General features: G+C 37.6%; 1 protein-coding gene across 1 annotated transcript in view; it reads left to right on the forward strand.

Moving 5' to 3' along the window:
* ACOXL (acyl-CoA oxidase like) overlaps window positions 1-23,333 on the forward strand; it is a 287,130-nt gene that overhangs the window by 236,368 nt on the left and 27,429 nt on the right. The window contains exons 11-12 of the mRNA XM_082426944.1: window positions 102-211; window positions 13,805-13,916. Of these exons, the coding sequence (XP_082283070.1) occupies window positions 102-211; window positions 13,805-13,916 (222 nt within the window). The remainder of the gene's footprint in view (window positions 1-101; window positions 212-13,804; window positions 13,917-23,333) is intronic.

The following is a 23,333-nucleotide window of genomic DNA, read 5'->3' on the forward strand; positions in this document are numbered from 1 at the left end:
CTAGAAGTAGCTGGACCTTACCTTGCTGCAGCAGTTAAAGACACTCTGGCATTTATTGCATTTTTGACAAATGGCTGACAAGTGATAAACTCTATGTGCAGGTTGTGGTTCAGGAACTGCTGGCTCAGTACACCAAGCAGTATGAAGAAAGACCCATCTCCAGCCTGCCCCGAAACTGGACGGAATCAGGGGGTGACAAGCTGAGAACCAGGTACGTGACCATTCAGGCTGCCAACATCGTTGACCCAGTGTCTTATTCTTGAGCCTGAGTATACAGGGCCTTGTCATGGCATGACTCACTCTTGTTTAAATTTTAAATATTGATATAAAAGAGAGAATCATCAAGAACCTACTGTATAGCATAGGGAACTCTACTCAGTACTCTGTAATAACCTATATGGGAAAAGAATCTGAAAAAGAATAGATATATGTATATGTATAGCTAAACCACTTTGCTGTACACCTGAAACTAACACAACATTGTAAATCAACTATACTCCAATATAAAATTAAAAAAATATTGATATGTGGAAAAAATAAATGAATATGTATCTTCAATACTCATGCACCCACAAACCAACTTAAGAACCAGAACATTGCTAATTCTATTCTTCCTACACCTGTTCCTTCTTTTTGGCATGTTCACTGTTCCAAGGACTTTACAGGTTTTAACCCTAAACACCCCATGAGGTAGGTTATTATTTCCATTTCACAGACGAGGAAACAGGCACAGAGGTTAAGTGTTTTGCCCAAGGTTACATGCCACTAGGTGACAGAGCTAGGATTTGAACCCAAGTAGTCTGGCTTCAAGATCTGTGCTTTGGGTTGTTTTCATTGATTTTTTCGTATTGTCTTTAAGCTTGATAAATGAGGCACAATGTGTGTGGTATTCTGTAGCTTCCTGTTTTCACTCAATATTTTGTTTCTTAGGTTCATCCAAGTTGTTATGTGTGGCTGAAGAGCTTCTGTCTGTGCTCATAATATTTCATCATGTGTCTGTGACAGAAGTTGCTCATCCATTTTAATCTCCAGTATCAGTGGATATTTGGGTTGTGTTTTTGACATTTTGAACGCGCTCTTATGAAAAATCTTGTACATGTTTTCTGGGGAACGTGGGCAAGAATTTCTACAGGGCTTTCAAATTTAGTTGCTGTGACTCAGAGAAATATGTTTTCCATCACCGTGGACACCCACACACCCATAGAGTCTCCTGCCCTCCCTCCCCACCACAGACACAAGTGAAACAAACATTTCAAGAAACAATGCTCATCCTATTACTCATAATGCTCTCTGATATTTTTTAATTTTGTTTTTTAAAAATACTGATCTCAATCCTTTAAACTGATTTCATGAGCCATTTTAGCCATTTGCAATCTATTGTTTGAAAAACACTCCTCAGTAGCATATATGACCCAGGAGTGAAATTGCTGTGTTGTGGGTATGCCAATGTCCAACTTCACTACATCATATCAAATTATTTTTCAGTGATTGTACAAATTTATATCCCCACCAGCAGCATGTGTCTTATGGAACTAACAGTTGGTATTATCAGACTTAATTTTTGTAAATATAGCATAAGAAAAAGATCTCTCACTATGCTTTAAAATTGCATTTTCATATTACTGTTACAATTGAGTATGCTTTCACATGTCTATTTGCCATTTGTATTTCTTCTTATGTGAAATGCCTGTCATGCCTTTTGCCAATTTTTCTTTTTTTTTTTTTTTTTTGGTCTTAGTCTTATTGACTTTTAGATGTTACAGTTCTCTTCTCCACGTTTGTGGCTTGTCTTATATTTTCTTTATGGTGTTTTTTGATTAACAGAAATTCTTAAATTACAATTGAGTTTATCAGTCTTTTCCATATCTTGTCTACTTTGACATCATGAAATATACACTTTTTAAAGTTTGAGAGTTTCACCTTTCACATTTTGAATCCATTAGAAATTTTTGTCTGTGGTGTGAGGGAGGGATTTAATTTCATTTTTTTTTTTCTCCTGTAGGGATTATCAGTTGTTCCAGCCCCATATACTGAATTGACAGTCTTTCCCAAGTGATCTGGAACGTCCCCTCTGGCATTTATTAAACTTTTATATATGCAGGAGTCCATTTGGGGGCTATTTGGTTCCTAGTCTGTTTGTATATTCTTAATTCAACAATGCACCATCTCAATTCCACTAGATTTATAATAGTATAATAGTATTATATAGTACTTATTATATATAATATTATTATATTATTACCTTTAAAATATAATTCAGAATTGTTGGCTATTCTGGGTCTTTTGCATGTCCACATAAGTTTTAGAGTTAAGTTTGTCAAGTTCCTCCAAAAAAAAAAAGAACTTGCATACACCAAAAGGACAAATATTGTATAGTTGCCCTTATATAAGGTATCTAGAGTAGCCAAGTTCATAGAGACAGAAAGTAGAATAGTGGTTACCAGTGGCTAGGAGGAGGAAGAAATGGGAGTTAGTGTTCACTGGGTACAGAATTTCAGTTTGGGAAGGTGAAAAAATTTTGGAGATGCATATTGGTGATGGTTGCATGATCAAGTGAATGTACTTAATGCCACTGAACTGTACTCTTAAAAATGGTTAAGGTAGTAGATTTTATGTTATGTTTATTTTACCACAATTTAAAAAAATCTACTGGAATTTTCTTTGAAAGTGTATTAAATCTATAGATTTGCAGAAAAATTGACATGCTTATAAAACTGAACTTCCTCTCAGAAATGTTAATCTCCCAAGTGTCTCCCAGAGTTTGATAATTTCTTTCAAACATAGTATAACCTCAGACAGATTTATTACTAGGTACACTAGAATTTTGTTGTTGTTGTAAAAACAATATTTTTAAAATTCTGGGTTTTGTTGTTGCTGATTTATTATACACGCAGTTGGATTTTGTACAATATATAAACCTGACCGTAAAAAAATTTCTTTTAAATGTGCGTATAGATTCTTTGGGGTAGACAGTCCTACCATCTGCAAATAATGAATTTTTATTTCTTCCTTTCAGTTATTCTTTTTTGTGAGAAAGTGTTTTATCCCTGGTTTTAAAAAGAATTAGTTTAATATTAGTTTAATATTTCACTATTAAGAATGACATTTGCTAAAGTTTTTTGATAGACACACTTTACTTCCTAAAGAAGCTCCTTTTACTGTTATTTTTAACATATTCTTCTTATTATTAGATGAATTTTACTGCAAATGATTTTTATCTATTGAATTATGATATTTCTTCTTTAATCAGTTAATATGATAAATAACCCCTGCATGCTTAAGAAACACTCAATTTTGTTTACTTTATTGATTTATGCTCATAAATGTACTGCCTCCTTTGTTCTACTTTTGAGGAGCTTATTGTGCTTTTTTCTTTTGTGCATTTTTAAAATTATTATTTTTATTTGGAAGGAGACTTTGGTCTTCATAACCCAAATGTATTGAACTAATTTCCAAGGAAACTATTCATTAAAAAGTATAATCTTACAATCGTAATAAGAGACATGGGAAACACAATAAATATAGTATGGGACATTTCATGTCTGTTGGCATGAAGTGAAATTTTAAAAATCTGCGTTCTGTCCTATCCCCCTCCCCCCCCTTTTTTTTAAACTACTGCTCAGGTTCCTGTTTATTCAAACTGCAGTCGATCTTAAAGCTGGAAACATCAGATCCCATATCCTAGGACTGTTTCACTTAAGTCTCCCTCGGTTTGGGTTTTTTTTTTTTTTTTCGGAAGTTTTTATTTTATACAGTTTCCCTTGGTTTTGTCTCAGTTGTCCTTGCACACTCTAAAAAGTCAGTGAGTCTTTTTAATATTTCTAGCCCTGAATGGGCATTTTGTAGTGCTGATAGCTTTCCCCGAAATTTATTAGCTGGAAGATTTCCAACATATAAGGAGTTGAAAGAACAGTACAATTCCCATCAGAATCAGTTCCATCCATTCACGAATCATGTTCCCCAGCTAGCTACAAATCATCTGCCCCTCCATTTCTCTTCCAGATAACGGAGCAGGACTTGTTTCCATCATTTCGAAAGCAAAACAGACTCTCGCCGATATGCAAATCTATATTCCTAGCAAGTCTTCCAAGATAGACTTGAGATGTGCCAAAGGCAGTATTCCAGTTGTAAATATTTGGAAAGTTCCAGTCCATTTATTTTGTCTCGGTTATTAACCTCCAAAACAGTGCACTTCTCTCTCCCACACATCCCGGTTTTACTGATTCAGGCTGGCTGTGTTGATCTCCTTAAGTCCCCAAACCTTACTTACTCTCATTTTTATGTATATTAAGAAAAACCTTTGTCATCCAACACATTTCCACACACATAGTGTATGGGGCACTTCTCTAGGTGTTGACAATACAGCAGTAACTGTGGGTTCTCAGCCTTCATGGAGCTTATATGCAAGCAGAGCCGCTGGATGGCAGTCTTACTGACAACTCACAAGAGAAGTACCCATGAGCAGGTGGGGACACGAGGAAAGAAGGGGTGAGAACTTCCTGGTGCCTTGAAATCCCTCCAGGTAGGCAGCCATATGTATGGGCACCGAGAGGCTAGCCTTCCTCTGAACAGTGGGGGGGAGTCAATCATGGTACTGGAAAGGTTCCATGAGACTAGGTGAGGAGGCCAGGGCTTGGCTCTGATTGGGGCTGTACTTGGTTCTGCAACAGCTCCATTCTGCCCTTTCTTGTCCCAATGAGTGCTACCTCTCCCCCTCTCCCAAGGGGTTGCCACTGGAGCCCTCACGGATCTCATCAGCCTGTGGATCCCTAGGAGACTGTGGAGGCTGAGGAAAGGCAAGATTCTGCGCTGTACTTGAATGCTGTGCCATTTATATTATGAACATTTTCAGACACTCAGGAAAATTGAAATAATTGTAGGGAACATTCATATACTCACCATAGAGAGTCAACTATTAACCTGTGGCTGTGATTACTCTATCACGTATATATATCCATGTACCAACCCCTCAACCCATCCTTCAATTCATCTTTTCTTTTGCTGGTGCACTTCAAAGTAAACAGACATCAGCATACTTCTAAATAATAAATAATTTGGAATGAACATCATTAACTAGAGTTCAATATTTGGTTACAGGTTTTTCTACTTACGTAGAATTTACCTACAATAAAAGACACAAATCTTTTTTTTTTAACATCTTTATTGGAGTATAATTGCTTTACAATGGTGTGTTAGTTTCTGCTGTATAACAAAGTGAATCAGCTATACGTATACATACATCCCCATATCCCCTCCCTTTTGCATCTCCCTCCCACCGTCCCTATCCCAACCCTCTAGGTGGTCACAAAGCACCGAGCTGATCTCCCTGTGCTATGCGGCTGCTTCCCACTAGCTATCTATTTTAGATTTGGTAGTGTATATATGTCCATGCCACTCTCTCACTTCATCCCAGCTTACCCTTCCCCTCCCTGTGTCCTCAAGTCCATTCTCTACGTCTGAGTCCATATTCCTGTCCTGCCCCTAGGTTCTTCAGAACCATTTTTTTTTTAAAGATTCCATATATATGTGTTAGCATACAGTATTTGTTTTTCTCTTTCTGACCTACTTCACTCTGTATGACAGACTCTAGGTCCATCCACCTCACTACAAATAACTCAATTTCGTTTCCTTTTATGGCTGAGTAATATTCCATTGTATATATGTGCCACATCTTCTTTATCCATTCATCTGTTGATGGACACTTAGGTTGGTTCCATGTCCTGGCTATTGTAAATAGAGCTGCAGTGATCATTGTGGTACATGACTCTTTTTGAATTATGGTTTTCTCAGGGTATATGCCCAGTAGTGGGATTGCTGGTTCGTATGGTAGTTCTATCCTTAGTTTTTTAAGGAACCTCTATACTGTTCTCCATAGTGGCTGTATCAATTTACATTCCCACCAACAGTGCAAGAGGGTTCCCTTTTCTCCACACCCTCTCCAGCATTTATTGTGTGTAGATTTTTTGATGATGGCCATTCTGACTTGTGTGAGGTGATACCTCATTGTAGTTTTGATTTGCATTTCTCTGATGATTAGTGATGTTGAGCATCCTTTCATGTGTCTGTTGGCAATCTGTAAATCTTCTTTGGAGAAATGTCTATTTAGGTCTTCTGCCCATTTTTGGATTGGGTTGTTTGTTTTTTAAATGTTGAGCTGCATGAACTGCTTGTAAATTTTGAAGACTGTCCGTTGCTTCATTTGCAAATATTTTTTTACCATTCTGCAGATTGTCTTTTTGTCTTGTTTATGGTTTCCTTTGCTGTGCAAGAGCTTTTACGTTTCATTAGCTCCCATTTGTTTATTTTTGTTTTTATTTCCATTTCTCTAGGAGGTGGGTCAAAAAGGATCTTGCTGTGATTTATGTCATAGAGTGTTCTGCCCATGTTTTCCTCTAAGAGTTTGATACTGTCTGGCCTTACATTTAGGTCTTTAATCCATTTTGAGTTTATTTTTGTGTATAGTGTTACGGAGTGTTCTAATTTCATTCTTTTACATGTAGCTCTCCAGTTTTCCCAGCACCACTTATTGAAGAGGCTGTCTTTTCTCCACTGTATGTTCTTGCCTCCTTTATCAAAGATAAGGTGACCATATGTGCGTGGGTTTCTCTCTGGGCTTTCTATACTGTTCCATTGATCTATATTTCTGTTTTTGTGCCAGTACCATACTGTCTTGAATACTGTAGCTTTGTAGTATAGTGTGAAGTACAGGAGCCTGATTGTTCCAGCTCCATTTTTCTTTCTCAAGATTGCTTTGGCTATTCGGGGTCTTTTGTGTTTCCATACAATTGTGAGATTTTTTGTTCTAGTTTTGTGATAAATGCCATTGGTAGTTTGATAGGAATTGCATTGAATCTGTAGATCGCTTTGGGTAGTATAGTCATTTTCACAATGTTGATTCTTCCAATCCAAGAACATGGTATATCTCTACATTTGTTGGTATCATCTTTAATTTCTTTCATCAGTTTCTTATAGTTTTCTGCATACAGGTCTTTTGTCTCCTTAGGTAGGTTAATTCCTAGGTATTTTATTCTTTTTGTTGCAGTGGTAAATGGGAGTGTTTCCTTAATTTCTCTTTCAGATTTTTCATCATTAGCATATAGGAATGCAAGAGATTTCTGTGCATTAATTTTGTATCCTGCTACATTGCCAAATTCATTGATTAGCTGTAGTGGTTTTCTGGTAACATCTTTGGATTCTCTATGTATAGTATCATGTCATCTGCAAACTGTGAGAGCTTTACTTCTTTTCTGATTTGGATTCCTTTTATTTCTTTTTCTTCTCTGATTGCTGTGGCTAAAACTTCCAAAACTATGTTGAATAATAGTGGTGAGAGTGGGCAACCTTGTCTCATTCCTGATCTTAGTGGAAATGGTTTCAGTTTTTCACCATTGAGGACAATGTTGGCTATGGGTTTGTCATATATCACCTTTATTATGTTGAGGTAAGACCCTCTATGCCTACTTTCTGGAAGGTTTTTATCATAAATGGTATTGAATTTTGTCGAAAGCTTTTTCTGCATCTATTGAGATGATCATATGATTTTTCTCCTTCAATTTGTGAATATGGTGTATCACATTGATTAGTTTGCGTATATTGAAGAATCCTTGCATTCCTGGGATAAACCCCACTTGATCATGGTGTATGATCCTTTTAATGTGCTATTGGATTCTGTTTGCTAGTATTTTGTTGAGGATTTTTGCATCTATGTTCATTAGTGATATTGGCCTGTAGTTTTCTTTCTTTTTGACATCTTTGTCTGGTTTTGGTGTCAGGGTGATGGTGGCCTTGTAGAATGAGTTTGAGAGTGTTCCTCCCTCTGCTATATTTTGGAAGAGTTTGAGAAGGATAGGTGTTAGCTCCTCTTTAAATGTTTGATAGAATTTGCCTGTAAAGCCATCTGGTCCTGTGCTTTTATTTGTTGGAAGATTTTTAATCACAGTCTCAATTTCAGTGCTTGTGATTGGTCTGTTTATATTTTCTCTTCTTCCTGGTTCAGTTTCAGAAGGTTGTGCTTTTCTAAGAATTTGTTCATTTCTTCCAGGTTGTCCATTTTATTGGCATATAGTTACCTGTAGTAATCTCTCATGATCCTTTGTATTTCTGCAGTGTCAGTTGTTACTTCTCCTTTGTCATTGCTAATTCTATTGATTTGAGTCTTCCCCCTTTTTTTTGTTAATGAGTCTGGCTAATGGTTTATCAATTTTGTTTATCTTCTCAAAGAACCAGCTTTTAGTTTAATTGATGTTTGCTATCGTTTCCTTCATTTCTTTATCATTTATATCTGATCTGATCTTTATGATTTCTTTCCTTCTGCTAACTTTGGGGTATTTTTGTTCTTCTTTCTCTAATTGCTTTAGGTGTAAGGTTAGGTTCTTTATTTGAGATGTTTCTTGTTTCTTAAGGTAGGATTGTATTGCTATAAACTTCCCTCTTAGAACTGCTTTTGCTGCATTCCATAGGTTTTGGGTTGTCGTGTTTTCATTGTCATTTGTGTCTAGGTATTTTTTTATTTCCTCTGATTTCTTCAGTGATCACTTGGTTATTTAGTAGTGCATTGATTAGGCTCCAGGTGTTTGTATTTTTTACAGATTTCTTCATGTAATTGATATCTAGTCTTATAGCATTGTGGTCGGAGAAGATACTTGATATGATTCAGTTTTCTTAAATTTACTGAAGTTTGATTTGTGACCCAAGATATGATCTATCCTGGAGAATGTTCCATGAGCAGTTGAGACGAAAGTGTATTCTGTTGTTTTTGGATGGAATGTCCTGTAACTGTCAATTAAATCCATCTTGTTTAATGTATCATTTAAAGCTTGTGTTTCCTTATTTATTTTCCTTTTGGATGATCTGTCCATTGGTGAAAGTGGGGTGTTAAAGTCCCCTACTCTTATTGTGTTACTGTCAATTTCCCCTTTTATGGCTGTTAGCATTTACCTTATGTACTGAGATGCTCCTATGTTGGGTACATAAATATTTACAATTGTTATATCTTCTTGGATTGATCCCTTGATCATTATGTAGTGTCCTTCTTTGTCTCTTGTAATAGTCTTTATTTTAAAGTCCATTTTGTCTGATATGAGAATTGCTACTCTAGCTTTCTTTTGATTTCCATTTGCTTGGAATATCTTTCCATCCCCTCACTTTCAGTCTGTATGTGTCCCTAGGTCTGAAGTGGGTCTCTTGTAGGCAGCATATATACGGGTCTTGTTTTTTTATCCACTCAGCCATTCTATGTCTTTTGGTTGGAGCATTTAATCCATTTACATTTAAGGTAGTAATCGATATGTATGTTCCTATTACCATTTTCTTAATTGTTTTGGGTTTGTTATTGTAGGTCTTTTCCTTCTCTTATGTTTCCTGCCTAGAGAAGTTCCTTTATCATTTGTTGTAAAGCTGGTTTGGTGGTGCTGAATTCTCTTGGCTTTTGCTTGTCTGTAAAGGTTTTAATTTCTCCGTTGACTCTGAATTAGATCCTTGCTGGGTAGAGTAATCTTGGTTGTAGGTTTTTCCCTTTCATCACTTTAAATATGTCCTGCCACTCCCTTCTGGCTTGCAGAGTTTCTGCTGAAAGATCAGCTGTTAACCTTATGGGGATTCCGTTGTATGTTATTTGTTGTTTTTCCCTTGCTGCTGTTAATATTTTTTCTTTGTATTTAATTTTTAATAGTTTGATTAATATGTGTCTTGGCGTGTTTCTCCTTGGATTTATCCTGTAGGGGACTCTCTGCACTTCCTGGACTTAATTGAGTATTTCTTTTCCCATGTTAGGGAAGTTTTCAACAATAAGCTCTTCAAATATTTTCTCAGACCCTTTATTTTACTCTTCTTCTTCTGGGACCCCTATAATTCGAATGTTGGTGCGTTTAATGTTGTCCCAGAGGTCTCTGAGACTGTCCTCAATTATTTTCCTTCTTTTTTCTTTATTCTGCTCTGTGGTAGTTATTTCCACTATTTTATCTTCCAGGTCACTTATCTGTTCTTCTGCCTCAGTTATTCTGCTATTGATTCCTTCTAGAGAATTTTTAATTACGTGTATTGTGTTGTTCATCATTGTTTGTTTGCTCTTTAGTTCTTCCAGGTCCTGGTTAAACGTTTCTTGTATTTTCTCCATTCTATTTACAAGATTTTGGATCATCTTCACTATCATTACTCTGAATTCTTTTTCAGGTAGACTGCCTATTTCCTTTTCATTTGTTTGGTCTGTGGGTTTTTACCTTGCTCCTTCATCTGCTGTGTGTTTCTCTGTCTTCTCATTTTGCTTAACTTACTGTGTTTGGGGTCTCCTTTTCACAGGCTGCAGGTTCGTAGTTCCCGTCGTTTTTGCTGTCTGCCCCCAGTGGCTAAGGTTGGTTCAGTGGGTTTTATAGGCTTCCTGGTGGAGGGGATTTTTTCCTGTGTTCTGGTGGATGAGGCTGTATCTTGTCTTTCTGGTGGGCAGGACTGCGTCTGATGGTGTGTTTTGGGGTGCCTGTGACCTGATTATGATTTTAGGCAGCCTCTCTGCTAATGGGTGGGGTTGTGTCCCTGTCTTGCTAGTTGTTTGGCATAGGGTGTCCAGCACTGTAGCTAGCTGCTCTTTGAGTGCAGCTGGGTCTCAGCATTGAGATGGAGATATCTGGGAGAGCTTTTGCCTTTTGATATTATGTGGAGCCAAGAGGTCTCTTGTGGACCAGTGTCCTGAAGTTGGCTCTCCCACCTCTGAGGCACAGGCCTGACACCCGGCTAGGGCACCAAGACCCTGTTAGCCACACGGCTCAGAAGAAAAGGGAAAAAAAAGAAAGGAAGGAAGGAAGGAAGGGAGGGAGGGAGGGAGGAAAAGAAAGAAAGAAAGAGAGCACCCAAACCAAAAAACAAATCCACCAATGATAACAAGTGCTAAAAAGTATACTAAAAAAAAAACCAAAAAAAACCCCTGACAGACAGATCCCTAGGACAAATGGTAAAAGCAAAGCTATACAGACAAAAGAAGCATGCACATACACACTCACAAAAAGAAAAAAAAGGAACTATATATATATATATATATATATATATATATATATATATATATATTTTGGGAAGTCTGAGGTCTTCTGCCAGCATTCAGTAGGTGTTCTGTAGGAGTTGTTCCACATGTAGATGTATTTCTGATGTTTTTGGGGGGAAGGTGATCTCCACATCTTACTCCTCCACCACCTTGAAGGTCTCCCCTTGTCTAATATCTTTACTGGTTTTTGTATCACGGTGATGCTGGCCTCATATAATGAGTTCAGAAGTGTTCCTTTCTCTTCGATATTTTGGGGTAGTTTGAGAAAGATAGGTGTTACTTGTTCTTTAAATTTTTGGTAGAATTCACCTGTGAAGCCATCTGGTCCTGGACTTTTGTTTGTTGGGAGTTTTTTTAGTTTGGTTTTTTTTACTGATTCAGTTTTATTACTGGTAATTAGTCTGTTCATATTTTCTATTTCTTCTTCATTCGGTCTTGAAAGAGTATACGTTTCTAGGACTTTTTCCATTTCTTCTAGGTTGTCCATTTTATTGGCGTACAATTGTATTGTTTTCCATTCTCGTGACAGATAGACACTTCGGATATTAACAGGTTTTCACTCCTCTGAGCAGAACTTCTGTGAACATTTGTATACAAGTGTTTTCATGAATGTGTTTTTATTTCTCTAAGGCAAATAGTAGGAATGGAATTGCTGAGTCGTAGGTTATGTGTATTTAGTTTTATGAGAAACTGAGAACTTTTTCCAGTGTGGTTTTACAGTTTTACAGTCCATCAACAAGTGTGAGAGTTCTGGTTACTCCTTATCCTTGTCAACATTTGAAGTTGTCAGTGTATTTAGTTTTAGTCATTCTGGTGGATTTATTATGCTACCTCATTGTGGTTTCCATTTGCATCTTCCTGATGACTCATGATGCACATTTGAATTTAATTTAAATTTTATTTAAATTTAGAGTCATTTTGACCTTCTTGTGAAATACAAGGAGGTTGCCCTTAGTGATTTTCCTATTTTTAAGATACTCTGCCTAATCTTCTATGCTGGGTGAGCTCCTAGAGCCATGGGGCACAGTCATGCTTGGTAGGTGACTACGATAGGGTGGGTGGATGAGATCCACTTCCTGTGGTGCTTGCTGTTCACAACCTCAGGTGGACAGCATTCTACAATAAATATCCCAGGAAAGGTAGTTTCTAATAACAACATTCACAGTCGCCATGTTTCATAGTAACAGTCCCTGGAATGACTGAAACATGCTTTTCAGTAGAATATGAAAGTTCTTTACAGGTTTTGTGAAATAGATTGAAACAGAAACCCAATCTTCTAAAGACTAGATTCAGAATAAGTATTGATATAATTTAAATTTCCATGTAACTGGCATGTAAATAACCTCCCATTTTACTTGTCTAAATGGAGGATGATTATTAATTCAGTGGTATATCAGTTCTCAAAAGCACTGTATCAGTTGCTTCTTAATATTTCTCTTGTGGCTTCTGATTAAGCAACAACAAGCTACTTGTAGGTTTTAAGTTTTAATTAAAGAGAATCTAAGTTATTTGGGTCTTATAATAACTTACTTCCCAAAGATCTGGGGGAAGGGGAGGGAAAAGGGGTAGCTGAGCTATGGGAAACCTTAATTGTGAATTAACTCCTTAGTTAATTCTAAGTTCTAAAGACAGAAGTTTCATGGAGGGCTGGGGGGACAAAATCACCCCAAAAGGCAGAGTTGCATGATGAAAAACCCCAAGTGTTTTTGAGGGAGACTTGGGTGTTTTGAGTCTGTTTGTGCCTACATCTCTTAACTCCCATGTGCCTCAGTTTCCTCATTTGCCGGATGGGGAAGATGGAAATTACGTCCTGCTGAAGAAAATCACCATCTCTGTGACACACTCTACCCTGCGCTTGTCCACACCCCTCTCACTGCCCTCTGGGGCTCCTCTTCCCTTCAATACAGGCATCCCCTGAGACAGCACTGAGCTTGAACGTGTTCTGCCTCTGTGACCTTGAGCAGGTTACTGAATCGTGCTGAGCCTCAGATTCTCCAACTGTACATTGGTTAATTGTAGTATCCACATCACAGAATTATTGAGATTATTGAATAATTCACAGCAATAGTTAGCAATAAATACATAATGTATTTGAGAAATATTATTCATTGCCAAGTACTTTGTGACAGATATATTTGCCTACTACTATTCATTTATAATCACTATTATAACAAATGTCCAACAATGTTGAGTAAATTATTATAAACCTACTTCATGAAAATTATATAGCTGTTAATGAAGAAAGACTATGTAAAATATTAAACACTATTATAATACAATAGTAAGTGGTATAAATTATTAGGTATAAAATAAGCTACAAGGATATATTGTACAACACAGGGAATATAGCCAATATTTTATAATAACTAAATGGAGTATAACCTTTAAAAATTGTGAATCGTTATATTGTACACCTGTAACATATAATATTGTACATGAACTACACTTCAATAAAAATTTTTTTAAAAAGCTAAATAAAATATTCTTTAAAAGATTAAAAAAATAGTAAGTGGAAAAAGCAGTAAACCAAATTATCCTTATATCACAAGGCTGACCACATAGAATAACTAGATCCAAGCATTCATCCGAAAAATAGTGAGAAGAGGCACAAAATACAGCAAGTGAGAGATGCAAGGGGATGATCACGTGTACTTACACTACTTATCTATTGGGAGGAAATTCTTATTGAAAAAACAAACCCTGTCTATTTCTTTCAAATTGAAATTCTTTGGTGAGGACAAAATAATAATGATGGTCACTGTGTTTTTCCTTCAGTTTCCTGGCGTTTAACATGGACACAGTCGGTAATCTCGCCTTTCTGTTGAAAGCAGTCAATTTTCGTGAAAGAGTTCTTCAGCGGGGTTTGGTGGCCCGGATTTATTATAAGGTAAAGATACATTGTGTTATATTTTTCCTTTTGGTGTTTAAGGCATATTCTTGCTGGTAACCTATCTGCTAAATGTAATACAGGATTAGTCAGCGTAATTACAACCTTCTGGAAATGGCTAGAATTCCTACAAGCCATTTTGCATGACAGCCTTGCTCGCTTTGGAGGCCCTGATGCTAGTGATTATCTCTTGTGCGATATCTTTTAGAATTTTACCTGCAAGTGTCGTTTGGCTGCCGTGGGAGTTGATGAGTGGGGTAATTTTTGACTGTTATTGGAATTGAAGAGTTATTGTCTGTATGTAATAACGAATACATTGTTTTCTTGGGGGGGTGGGGGGGAAGTGCATCAGGCACATGTGAAAATTAACCATTGAATTAGCCTGAGATGCACTTTATTTCCTATTAAAATGCCCATGACGTTCTGCAAAAACATAAAACCTCCTATCAGCATTGATAAGAAATCTAGAGGGAATTTGCACCAAGTACTATACCAATGGGGTTGGTTTGAGGAAACACCCCCACCCCAGCAATATCTGTTTCATCTCCTAATCCCAACATGGAATAGACAACAAGACCCCAAGAGAAGGCTTTACTTATCCCACTTTCTACCCAGGCTCAGGAGCTCAGGGCTACCATAACCTGAAATCAGACCACAGCTCCCCCTCTGCAAAGGAATTATGTTCCAAGAGGACCAAAATTGGGTCCCATGAAACTCTCCCCCTTCAGTTCATCTCTTTTTATATTGATTCCAAGATCACATCTCCCAGTACAACACAGAGCGGGAGGAGGATGAATGGCACATGGGGATGGGTATTCTCTTTGGAAATGCTCTGAGGCAGAAGAGCCTTGGGAGCAGAAATGGTCAAGATCCACCTTGTGAAACAGAGAGACTGATGAGTACCTGCTGGAAGTTGGGCCAGGTTTGTGCAAACCACTCCATCCTCTAGTTGTAGGTCTGAGGAGAGGCCCTGCCAGATGCCAAGGATACATCCAGGTGGGTTTAAGTCTCTCCACATTCCCTGCCCTTATCAAACATGGAGCCAGCCAAAGTAAGAGAAGGATGCGATCAAAAGCAAAGATGCACTTGTAAGCAGAACTAACAATGGAGAAAATGTAATCTATGAACTAGCTTTCCAAGACTGTAGAAGTAAAGGATAAAGATGAAATGGCATGGGGACTTCCCTGGTGACGTAGTGGTTAAGAATCCGCCTGCCAGTGCAGGGGACACGGGTTTGAGTCCTGGTCTGGGAAGACCCCACATGCCGTGGAGCAACTAAGCCCGTGTGCACATCTGCTGAGCCTGCGCTCTAGAGACTGTGAGCCACAACTACTGAGCCCGCGCGCCTAGAGCCCATGCTCTGCACCAGGAGAAGCCACCATAATGAGAAGCCTGTGTACCACAGTGAAGATTAGCCCCCGCCGGCTGCAACTAGGGAAAGCCCGCACGCAGCAATAAAGACCCAACGCAGCTAAAAATAAATTAATTTTAAAAAAATGATGAAATGGCATGAGATGATAATCAACACAGAGTGAAAATGGTAGAAATACAACCCATGGATAAGAAATATTCCTGAAAATGCTGGAACAAAAGGAGCAGAAATATAATAACCAACACAAAAGAAATATATTTTTCTTAGTGTAAAAAGATCAAGATTTTAATAGGAAAAAAACCATACCTGGGTATAGCTTGCAAATCCAGAGTAAAGAGAATTTCATTAAAGCAACCAGACAGAAAATAATAGTTTACCAACAAATGGAAAAAAAAAAAGCTTAACTTAAATCTTTATTCACCAGCTCCAAATGGAGTAAGACCTGCTCCTCTAAAGAGGAAACTCATGATCTAAGCATACCATTCCAAACCAAATTTAATTCATGAGTACAAGCAGTGGAAAGATATCTTCAGAAATCTAAGAATCAGAAGCAATTTCACTCCCATGGCCTTCCTTAAAAATTATTCAAAGACCTACTCAATAGGACATGAAAAAGAATCAAAAGTAATAACTTGAAAATAAGGAAGTCAAGATATAAAAGGATTGGTGGTCCATGTGAATCAGCCTACCAATAATTCTGTGTTTTAAAAAATTAGTTCCAGAGTTAAATACATAAACTAAAAAATGTTTTTGGAAAAAAAACATGAATTAAACAAAAAACCTTTGTGTCATTGGGTCTATAATATTTTGGTTCCTAAGATATTTTAAGGTAAGATAAAAAAAACTAAAGTAAAGTAAAAACATGCTCAATTTCTTACTTTAATTGGAGGGTAGGCAAAAGGCATTGTTTTGTTTGATCATTAGAGAAAAACATAGGTTAAAATATATGTTTCATTACATTAAAAGTCAACATGATTTCCTTCCCATTTAGGTTACCACAGAGCACTGAGTAGAGTTCCCTGTGCTATACAGTATGTTCTCAATAGTTATCTATTTTATACATAGTATCAATAGTGTATATATGACAATCCCAATCTCCCAATTCATCCCACCTCCACTTCCCCCGTGGTATCCATATGTTTGTTCTCTACGTCTGTGTCTCTATTTCTGCTTTGTAAATAAGATCATCTACATGAACTTTTTCAGGTTCCACATATATGTTAATATACGATATTTGTTTTTCTCTTTCTGACTTACTTCACTCTGTATGACAGTGTCTAAGTCCATCCACGTCTCTACAAATGACCCAATTTCGTTCCTTTTTATGGCTGAGTAATATTCCATTGTATATATACACCACATCTTCTTTATCCATTCCTCTCTTGATAGACATTTATGTTGTTTCCATGTCCTGGCTATTGTAAATAGTGCTGCAATGAATATTGGGGTGCATGTGTCTTTTTTGAAAATTTATTTATCTTATTTATTTATTTTTGGCTGCATTGGGTCTTTGTTGCTGCGCACAGGCTTTCTCTAGTTGTGGCGAGCAGGGGCTATTCTTTTCTGCGGAGCACGGGCTTCTCATTATGGTGGCTTCTCTTGTTGCGGAGCACAGGCTCTAGGCGCACAGGCTTCAGTAGTTGTGGAGTGCAGGCTCAGTAGTTGTGGTACATGGACTTAGTTGCTCTGCAGCATGTGGGATCTTCCCGGACCAGGGCTCGAACCCGTGTCCCTTGTATTGGCAGGTGGATTCTTAACCACTGTACCACCAGGGGAGGTTTTCTCAGGGTATATGCCCAGTAGTGGGATTGCTGAGTCACATGGTAGTTCTATTTTTAGTTTTTTAAGGAATGTCCATACTGTTCTCCATAGTGGCTGTACCAATTTACATTCCCACCAACAGTGTAGGAGGATTCCCTTTTCTCCACACCCTTTCCAGCATTTAATATTTGTAGATTTTGTGATGATGGCCATTCTGACCGGTGTGAAGTGATACCTCATTGTAGTTTTGATTTGCATTTCTCTGATAATTAGTGATGTTGAACATTTTTTCATGTGTTTGTTGGCCATCTGTATGTCTTCTCTGGAGAAACATCTATTTAGGTCTTCCGCCCATTTTTTGTTGGGGTTGTTTGTTTCTTTCATATTGAGCTGCATGAGCTGTTTGTATATTTTGGAGATTAAGCCTTTTTCTGTTGCTTCATTTGCAAATATTTTCTCCCGTTCTGAGGGTTGTCTTTTTGTCTTGTTTATGGTTTCCTTTGCTGTGCAAAAGCTTTTAAGTTTCATTAGGTCCCATTTGTTTATTTTTGATTTTATTCTCATTACTCTGGGAGGTGGGTCAATAAAGATCTTGCTGCAATTTATGTCAAAGAGTGTTCTGCCTATGTTTTCCTCTAAGAGTTTTAGTGTCTGGCCTTACATTTAGGTCTTTAATCCACTTTGAGTTTATTTTTGTGTATGGTATTAGGGAGTGTTCTAATTTCATTCTTTTACATGTAACTCTCCAGTTTTCCCAGCAGCACTTATTGAAGAGACTGTCTTTGCTCCATTGTGTATTCTGGCCTCCTTTGTCATAGATTTGGTGACCATAGGTGTGTGGGTTTATCTCTGGGCTTGCTGTACCGTAGAAACTAACACAACATTGTAAAGCAACTATACTCCAATAAAAATTTTAAAAAAATGAAAAGGCAGTCTACTGAGAGAAGATATTTGCAGATGATTTATCTGATAAGGGGTTAATATCCAAAATATACAAAGAATGCATACAACCCAACATCAAAGGCAAACAAACAAACATACAAACAACCCAATTAAAAAATGGGCAGAGGACCTGAATAGACATTTTCCAAAGAAGACATACAGATGGCCAACAGACACATGAAAAGGTGCTCAACATCACTAATCATCAGGGATATGCAAATCAAGACCACAAGGAAATATACCTCACACCTGTCAGAATGGCTATTATCAAAGACCACAAATAACAAGTGTTGGAGAGGATGTGGAGAAAAGGGAACCCTTGAGCACTGTTGGTGGGAGTGTAAACTGGTAAAACCACTATGGAAAACAGTATGGCGGTTCCTCAAAAAATTAAAAAGAGAATTACCATACAATCCATCAATTCCACTTCCACTAATTTGAGAAGATATATGCTCCCCTATGTTCACTGTAGCATTACTTATAATAGGCAAGATATGGAAACAATCGAAGTGTCCATCAATAGATGAGAGGATAAAAAAGATGTGATGTATATACACACACAATGGAATATTATTCATTCATAAGAAGACAGAAATCCTTCTATTTGCAACAGCATGGATGGACCTAGAGGGTATTATGCTAAATAAAATAAGTCAGATAGAGAAAGACAGATACTATATGACTTCACTTATGTGTGGAGTCTAGAAAACAAAACAAATAAATAAACATAACAAAATAGAAACAGACCCATAGATACAGAGAACAAACAGGTGCCTACCACGAGGGAGAGTGCTAAGGGGATGAAAAGAAAAAGAAAATCAACTATGTGAGGTAATTAGCTTGATGGTGGTGATCACTTCACCATGTATATTTATATGAAATCATCATGTTGTATACCTTAAATGTATACAGTTTTGTCAATTATACCTTAATAAAGCTGAAAAAAGATTAAAAATTAAAATTTACATAATTAAAATGCATCCACTTAAATGAGTTTTGACAAATTTATTTAACCATGGAATGACCACCACAATCTAGATAAAAAACATTTCTATCACCCAAAAACGTTCCCTCTTTCCAATCAATGCCCACCAGTACTCCCAGCCCCAGGTATCAGTGGTTCTGCTTTTTGTCACTATAGATTGGATTTTAATCTTGCCTATTACTGAATATCATCAGAATGAAATCATATAGAATGTACTCTTCTGTGTCTGGCATCTTTTTCTCAGATTAATGTTTTTGCAATTGATCCTTGTTGCTTTATGTAGCAGTGGTTCATTCTTTTCACTTTCAAGTAGTATTCCATTACATGGATATATTGGAATCTGTTTATCCATTTATTCGTTGATGGGCATTTTTGTTATTTCTAGTTTTGGGCTATTAAAAATAAAGCTGCTATGAGTATTCCAAAAAAAAAAAGTCAACATGAGCACAAAACACAGGATGCTTGTTATGCAAATCAATACAGAAGACGCAACAAAGGTAAATACATGACCAAAAGTTTGTGCACTCAGAGACAGAGTAAAGAAGACACATCAGAAAGCAAGTTCTTGGAGGCTTCTAAGACCCTCTGGTGCTTTTCCTTTAGATGTTCCTACACCGAGGCTGAAGAGCTGTTTAGAGAGTTCCCACTGCCAATTGCTCCCTGGTTTGAGACTTTCTCCAGGGATTGCTTCTCCAAATCTCTTCCTGTTCATTGTGACTTCCCCTTTGTCCCTTGTCTAATTTGTGTAAGTACAAATCCCCTCTCCCTGGTTCCCTGGCCCCCAAAGATTGATGATTTGACTTGAGGTGCACTGGTCTAGTAATCCCTTGAAATCAACTTTTCCATTATGATCCCTAAATTCAATCCACAGTAAGCCATGGAGGGGCATCTTCTGTTACATTTCCATCCTTGGTGACCATAACTCCCTCCAGCTTCCACATCTAGAAGGTAGAGGATTAGATTTAAACTGGGCTATAATATGAAATGAAAGAGTTTTCCATTCTCCTAATAAAAGCATAGACTCTCAGATTACAAATAAATCTAATCATGAACATTTTGTACAGAAACAAATCTAATTATATACAGTGATGTATAGTTATGTACATCAAAAACAAAAATGATTTTTAAAAAGAAGAATAAGTATAGATTGGGCAACAGCAAGTTATTTTCAGATAACCTTTCAGAAGATTGGGGTATTAGTCTGCAAGGACTGAAGCCTCCTGGCAGCACCGACATGAGTGATCTTGGTAGCGTATCCTTCAGCCCCAGTCAGACCTTCAGACCCTGCAAGGACTGGGGCCATAGACAGCTTGCTGCAACCTTGACAGACCCTAGACCCGAACCATCCTGCGTCTGGATTCCCGACTTTCAGGAACTGTCTGAATAATGAGTGTTTGCTTTAATCTGCTAAACGTGGGGGGGGGGGTATTTGTTACACGGCAATAGATACCGAATACAGATTTGGGCACCTCAAAGTTGGGTTCTGATCTAACAAAACCCTAAAATGTGGCTTTGAACCACCAAAATTCCTCAAGCCAGAAGCCGGTTGAGGAAATGACCCAATCACAAACATGTGTACCTTTCATGATAGCAGGATGCCTCAGAGGGAAGAACCAAGAGCCCAGAGGTGAACCAAGAGCCATGGAGAAAAAAAAAACTCTTGGGCATGGGTAGGACTGAATCCTAATCAAGGAGCTTCTGACAGTGGCTCAGCTGGATTTCAGAATTTCTGGGGATTTCTGACCCCTGTATTCCTCCCATTTTCTCCTTTCCTGAGCAAGAGTATAATCCATTCCTATCCCACTAGTGTATGTTGGCCATGTAGGGGACAAATAACTTGTTTCTTTAGTTAAAAACCTTCAAATTAAGAGGAACTGTTCTGGAGGAATGACATCTGAGGAAACTTATCTGCATCTAAACTGGATGCAGATGATGAGCTTCTGGAATTTGGACCAATGCTGGTAATGGGATGGGAGAGAGTTTTTTGGGCCTTGGGGAAGGGTGAGGATGGGCTGTGATAGATAGGGTCCAAGGTGGCCTTCAATAATCCCAGCCTCCTGGCAGTCACATCTTTATACAGCCCCCTCTACATTGTACTAGGGTTCGTCTGTAGAACCAGTGGAATACAGCATAAGTGATGGTATGTCTCTTCTAAGATTGCATTATAAAAGTTACTGTGGATTATACCTTAGTTTCTCCCTCCCTTTCTTGGATCCCTGACTCTGGGGGAAGTCATGTCATGAGCAGCCCATGTGGCAAAGAACCAAAACTTCTTCCAAATCTACATGAATGAACACTGAAGTGTTTCCTCTAGCCCTACTCACATCTCCAGAGATGGCAAGGCCTGGAGCAGTCAACAACTTGACTTCAACCTCATGGCAGAGCCTGAGCCGGAAGCACCAATCAAGACATGCCCAGATCAAAAAACCCTCAGAAACCATGTCAGATAATAACAGTTTTTTTGTTTTAAGATGCTAAATTTGGAGACAATTTGTTGCACTGCAATGGGTAACTAATATAGCATCAGAAAGCAAAAATCATGTAATAGTTTTGGCATTGAAACATTTGTTGAAACAAAATTACAGAAGGAGATTATAGTCTTTTAAAATCACTATTTCTGTCTAATAATATAAGGAATGACATAGACATTCTTTCTATGTCAATAAGAATATGATCCCCCAATATTCTATGCTCCTAGTTTTTTGGTGATTATGCACAGTGCCATAATGAACATTCTTAACAATGCAGTTTTTCGACTTTACGTCCAAAGTGTTCTCTACAAATATTGAACCAAATTGTACTTCCCCAAGGTCCACATTTGTCCACACTCATTTTTTTTAACACTTTGTTTCTCCAGCTTTCTCACCTTTTATCTGGGAGTATGTCATATCATATTAGATGCTCTCTGGTACTTATTAAATATTCAGAACTATTTTCTGCTTAAAATTGTTCTCTTCCAGAGAACAAATAGTTCACAAGTGTGAACTGTTTTCTTATTTTGAGAAAAGAAAAACTTCACACACATACAAGTGTGTTTTCTGGTCAGAAAAAAAAAACAAACATTAGGTGTGTGGCGTGGCAAAGAAATACAAGAGTTTTAGAATCAGACAGTTATGTCTTACCACTTCTGAGCCTTATTATCCCAATTCTATATCCATAAATTTGGGATAATAAGAGTAGGTACAATACGAATTTGTTACAAGGATGAAATAAGATAGAATATGTTTCTTAAAAAACATTTAAGAAACGATAAACCTTGCACTCATGTTAATTATCTGAGTTACTACCATTAGTGTAACCATTTTAATAGTCAATTCAATTAAATATTCATTAAACAATACAGTTTTCTAGGGCTAAGCATGGGAAGACCACAAAGATTATTAAGATGTGCTCCTACCTTGGGATAAGTCCACTAGTTATAGCCCAAGGCATAATGAAATAAGTACTAAATTATGACAGAACCTACAAGCTTAGAGAAAAGAATTTTGACTTCTACATTTAAGTTTGTATTTTTGGCTCAACTTTTTGTTCAGCTAGCTATATGTTGGCTTACGTCTACCTACATTAATTTGGTGTATCTGGAAATAAAATGACCTGGTCAGCAATTTGAACATCTGACCCAAATGGAGTCTGGAGAATAGTCTTCGAACAGTGTCCAAAGGTGGGTGATTTCATCTAGAATGCCAAGATCTTGTAAAAATAACCATGTGATTTGGTTCAGGATCTTTTCAAGAGGCAAAAATATGAGTGGGCTCCAGAAGTCTGCTTTTCTTTTGTTTTTGAGTAATACTCTTTAATTTTCCTCAAATGCACATTTTACTTTGGAGACACTTAGCTCACACGTGTTAGATAGCCCATCTCCCTCTTACCCTGGAGGGAGCGCTAAGGGCTAGAAGTTCACAGAGTTAGAGAGTCAAGACCCCTAGGTCCTCACGAAAGACCTATCATCTGATACTGCCTTTCCCTCCTTGGTGCAGCCAGAATTTAACTTAAAATGGAGCCAGGAAATGTCCTTGTGTGTGGTGGTGGCCATGGAGGGAGCCCAGCCTCATGGCTTGTCTTGGAAGCTCCACTTCTCCAGCTTTCTAAAATCATGCTGCAAACATTGTTCATCAAGGTCACTACATCACTTCCCCATTAGTGGGGAGTGGGGGGGAGACAATAAACAATGACTTGTCACTTTGAGAATATTTTATTAAGGACTTCATTTTATAGAGAAAAATCTAGGGGAGAAAAATGTATCCCCTGAGTAATCAATATGTTTAACAGATGACTGTTTATTTTCAAATGTGGGTAACAAAAATTGGGCAGATAGAGGGATGATAATTCAGGTGGGATGGAAACTGTTCTGGTTAAC

This window comes from Balaenoptera physalus (assembly GCF_965194825.1).
Source record: "Balaenoptera physalus genome assembly, chromosome: 15".
NCBI classification, from domain to species: Eukaryota; Metazoa; Chordata; class Mammalia; order Artiodactyla; family Balaenopteridae; genus Balaenoptera; species Balaenoptera physalus.